This window comes from Emiliania huxleyi (genome assembly GCF_000372725.1).
Source record: "Emiliania huxleyi CCMP1516 unplaced genomic scaffold EMIHUscaffold_56, whole genome shotgun sequence".
NCBI lineage: Eukaryota > Haptophyta > Isochrysidales > Noelaerhabdaceae > Emiliania > Emiliania huxleyi.
The window spans coordinates 237466-240695 of NW_005197803.1; the positions used below are offsets into that span (position 1 = coordinate 237466).

General features: G+C 67.5%; 2 protein-coding genes across 2 annotated transcripts; one reads left to right on the forward strand and one right to left on the reverse strand.

The window, feature by feature from the left end:
• Positions 1 to 261: 261 nt before the first annotated feature.
• On the reverse strand, positions 262 to 1252 carry EMIHUDRAFT_213096 (putative Serine/threonine-protein kinase; the record flags this gene model as incomplete). Its single annotated transcript, XM_005765245.1, has 2 exons — positions 262 to 480; positions 608 to 1252. 2 exons carry the CDS (start codon positions 1250 to 1252, stop codon positions 262 to 264), a joined length of 864 nt encoding a protein of 287 aa, XP_005765302.1.
• A 661-nt stretch (positions 1253 to 1913) lies between these two features.
• On the forward strand, positions 1914 to 2895 carry EMIHUDRAFT_44977 (hypothetical protein; the record flags this gene model as incomplete). The annotated part of the gene is made up of 3 exons (XM_005765246.1): positions 1914 to 2042; positions 2132 to 2452; positions 2761 to 2895. Coding segments are annotated over 3 exons (585 nt in total), but the record flags the coding sequence as incomplete, so codon positions are not given.
• Positions 2896 to 3230: the final 335 nt, after the last annotated feature.

Sequence of the window (3230 nt, forward strand, 5' to 3'; positions counted from 1 at the left end):
AACTGCATCCCACAAGACACGACGCACTGCAAAGTACAAAGACACCAGCAGCCGAACTAGAGCAATCCGACCGCTCCACATCGCCTCCCAGGAGAAGAGACCCATGGGGCCCGCACGGGGGTTGGTTCCCCCCCCCCCCCCCCCCACAACTGTGCGAGCAGTCCCCCCCCACACCCCCACCCCCCCCGGTCGTCCGCCCGTCCGTCGACAGATGCCGAGAGACGGGAAGAGCTGGGGAGAGGTGGGGGACATCTTCCGCGTCTAGGCAACTGCGTCTTCTACTTGGGCTTCTAGGGCGCGGCACTTTGCGGGCGGGCCCTGCACGATGCGCAGCATGGCTCCATAGACCGAGGAGGCGTCGAAGAAGGGCGGGTCGCGCTCGCTGAGCTCGATGACGGTGATGCCGAGCGACCACACGTCGACCGCGGTGCCGTAGCCCCCCTCGCAAATGCCCGCCGCGTGACTGAGCGCCTCGGGCGCCTGCGACGCGGTGGAGGGAGGGGCGCAGCGGCGCGCTGAGCGCCGCATCACACCGCACAGGCTCGGCGGGGCGATCCCTTCGAGAGCTCGCGTGTGCGCAGCGGCCGTGCTGCGGCGGCTGCGATACGGCGTCTCCCAGCCGCACGGCTGCCCACCACCGGGCGGAGCTGTACTCCGGATCATCTACGCTTCTTGGCGCCATCCAGTGCGGAGTGCCAATCATCGTCCCCCTCTTCGACATGGTGTTTTGCAGCTGCGCGACAATGCCGAGGTCGGCGAGCTTGACCTCCCCGCGCGCGTTGAGCAGCACGTTCGCCGCCTTGATGTCGCGGTGGATCACCTTGCGCTGCGTGTGCAGGTAATCCAGCCCGCGCAGCACGCAGCAGCTGATGTGCGCGACGCACGGCTCGTCAAAGCCGCGGCCGCGCTCGCGCATGACGTCGAGGCAGCTTCCCGCCTCGCAGTACTCCATCACCACCCAAAGCGCCTTTGGGGCGGGCGCGAGGCGCGTCGCCGGCTGCGCGATCACCTGCTGCGTCTTTCCGACAAAGGCGTCTCTGTACGCGATGATGTTCTCGTGGTCGCAGCCGCGCAGCTGGCGCAGCTCGTTGTTGATGTCGGCCTCGGAGCCTGCTACCAGCTGCAGCACCTTGACCGCCACCTTCTCGCCCTCGCACACGCCCTGGTAGACGGATCCGTACGATCCCGTCCCCAGGAGCCGGATCAGCTCTGTGGCGCTCCAGGTCCTCTTGTCGTCCCGCATGGAACGCATGCCTGCCGAGGGGCGAGGAGGGGCGTGCGGCGGCGGCGGCGCGGGCGGCGGCGCAGTTCGAAAGTTTTGCGGCGCCTGGCAAGTCGCGGCCACGTTGACAATTGGCGAGCGTGCGCGCCTGCCTCCTGCCGTGCTTTTGTTGTGAGAGCGTCTGAAAGAGCGCGCCCGTTTTTCTTTTCCTATTGAGAATGGCCAGACTGCCTGCTTCATCTTTCTACATACATACATAGATGGCCTGTTAGAACAGAGCGAGGGCCAAAAAGGAAAGAATTAAATTACCCCGACGCGAAGACTATACGTGCCTGCCCGTGTTTGTAGCCTGGCGTTTGAGAGAGAGAGAGATCTCTTGTTCTTGGCGTTTGTGCCCCGTTTGTGCCGCGTCCCGTGCCCCCGAGTTCATTTTACAACAAGATCCTCTCCCTCAGTTCCAGCCCTGGCGCCTCAGCCGTCTTCGCCCACCTCGTTGCCCATTCCGCCCCGCGTTGGGTCGTTTTCTTGTTCGCTCTGCGCAACGCTCTCCTGTCTCGCGCCAAGCCCGTTGAGAGGCAGGCGAGCATGCCGCGCATGCCGGCGACCGTCCGGGCCCGGAGAACGGGGCGCTTGACCGGCCGCCGCCGCCTGTTTCCCGCAGGTCATCATGTCGTCTCGCATGGGAGGGACGCCCATCATGGTGATGAACCAGCAGGTGCAGCGTGAGACGGGCCGCAAGGCGCAGATGTCCAACATTGCGGCGGGGAAGGCGGTCTCCGAGATCATCCGGACGACGCTAGGCCCGCGCTCGATGCTCAAGGTATGCGCCGCCCCCGCCCCGGCTCGCGGCGGCGGCCGTGCCGGCCCCGCGCTCACCCGGCAGACGTCTGCACCCGTGCTCTCGTGCAGATGCTCCTCGACCCAATGGGCGGGATCGTGATGACCAACGACGGCAACTCCATCTTGCGCGAGGTGGACGTCTCGCACCCCGCGGCCAAGTCCATGATCGAGCTCTCGCGGGCGCAGGACGAGGAGGTTGGCGACGGCACGACGTCCGTCATCGTGCTGGCTGGCGAGTACCTCAACCTCGCCGCGCCTCTGCTCGAGCGGCAGCTGCACCCGACGACGATCTGCAACGGGTACCTCAAGGCGCTCGACGACGCGGTCGCCACCCTCGACAAGGTTTCGCGCCCCGTCGACATGGCAGACACGGAGGAGCTGACGCGGCTCGTGCAGGCGCCTGCGACGCACCTTCCTCCCACACACCTCCACCACAAACCCCACACGCTCTCCACTCCTGCACGGCGGAGCTGATGCGGATCGTGCAGGCGCCGCCACCGCCCGCTCCACCGCTCCCTTCTCACCCACCACCGCCGCCACCGCTGCCGCCGCCACCGCCGCCGCCGCCACCGCCGCCGCCACCACCGCCGCCACCACCACCGCCGACTCCGAGCCCCGCGCTCCCCACCACCACCACCCTCTCCGCCGCCACCCTCTCTCCGCCGCCACCGTCTCCGCCGCCGCCCCGCCCCCGCCAGGCGTGCACGGGCACCAAGTTCATCTCCCAGTTCTCGGACATGCTGATCCAGCTCTCGCTCGACGCCGTCAAGACGGTCTTCCTCGACGACGGAGGGCGCAAGGAGCTCGACATAAAGAGGCGCGCCAGCCTTGACCCCGACTACTCCGGCCCTAGCCCCAGCCCTCGCCCTTGCCCTCGCCCCAGCCCTCGCCCCAGCCCTCGCCCCAGCCCTCGCCCCTGCCCTCGCCCTAGCCCCGGCTCCACCCGGCGCTGCGTGGGCCATGACCCGCCGTGGAGCGCACCCGCAGGTACGCAAAGGTCGAGAAGATCCCGGGCGGCAACCTCGAGGACTCGCGCGTGCTCAAGGGCGTCATGATCAACAAGGACCTGGTGCGGGGCTCCTCCCCCCCCCCCCCCTCTTTAATATTTATACCTTAAGTCCTTTCCCGCCTGTGTACAACGCCGCCCCTTCCGACCCCTCCCCAACCC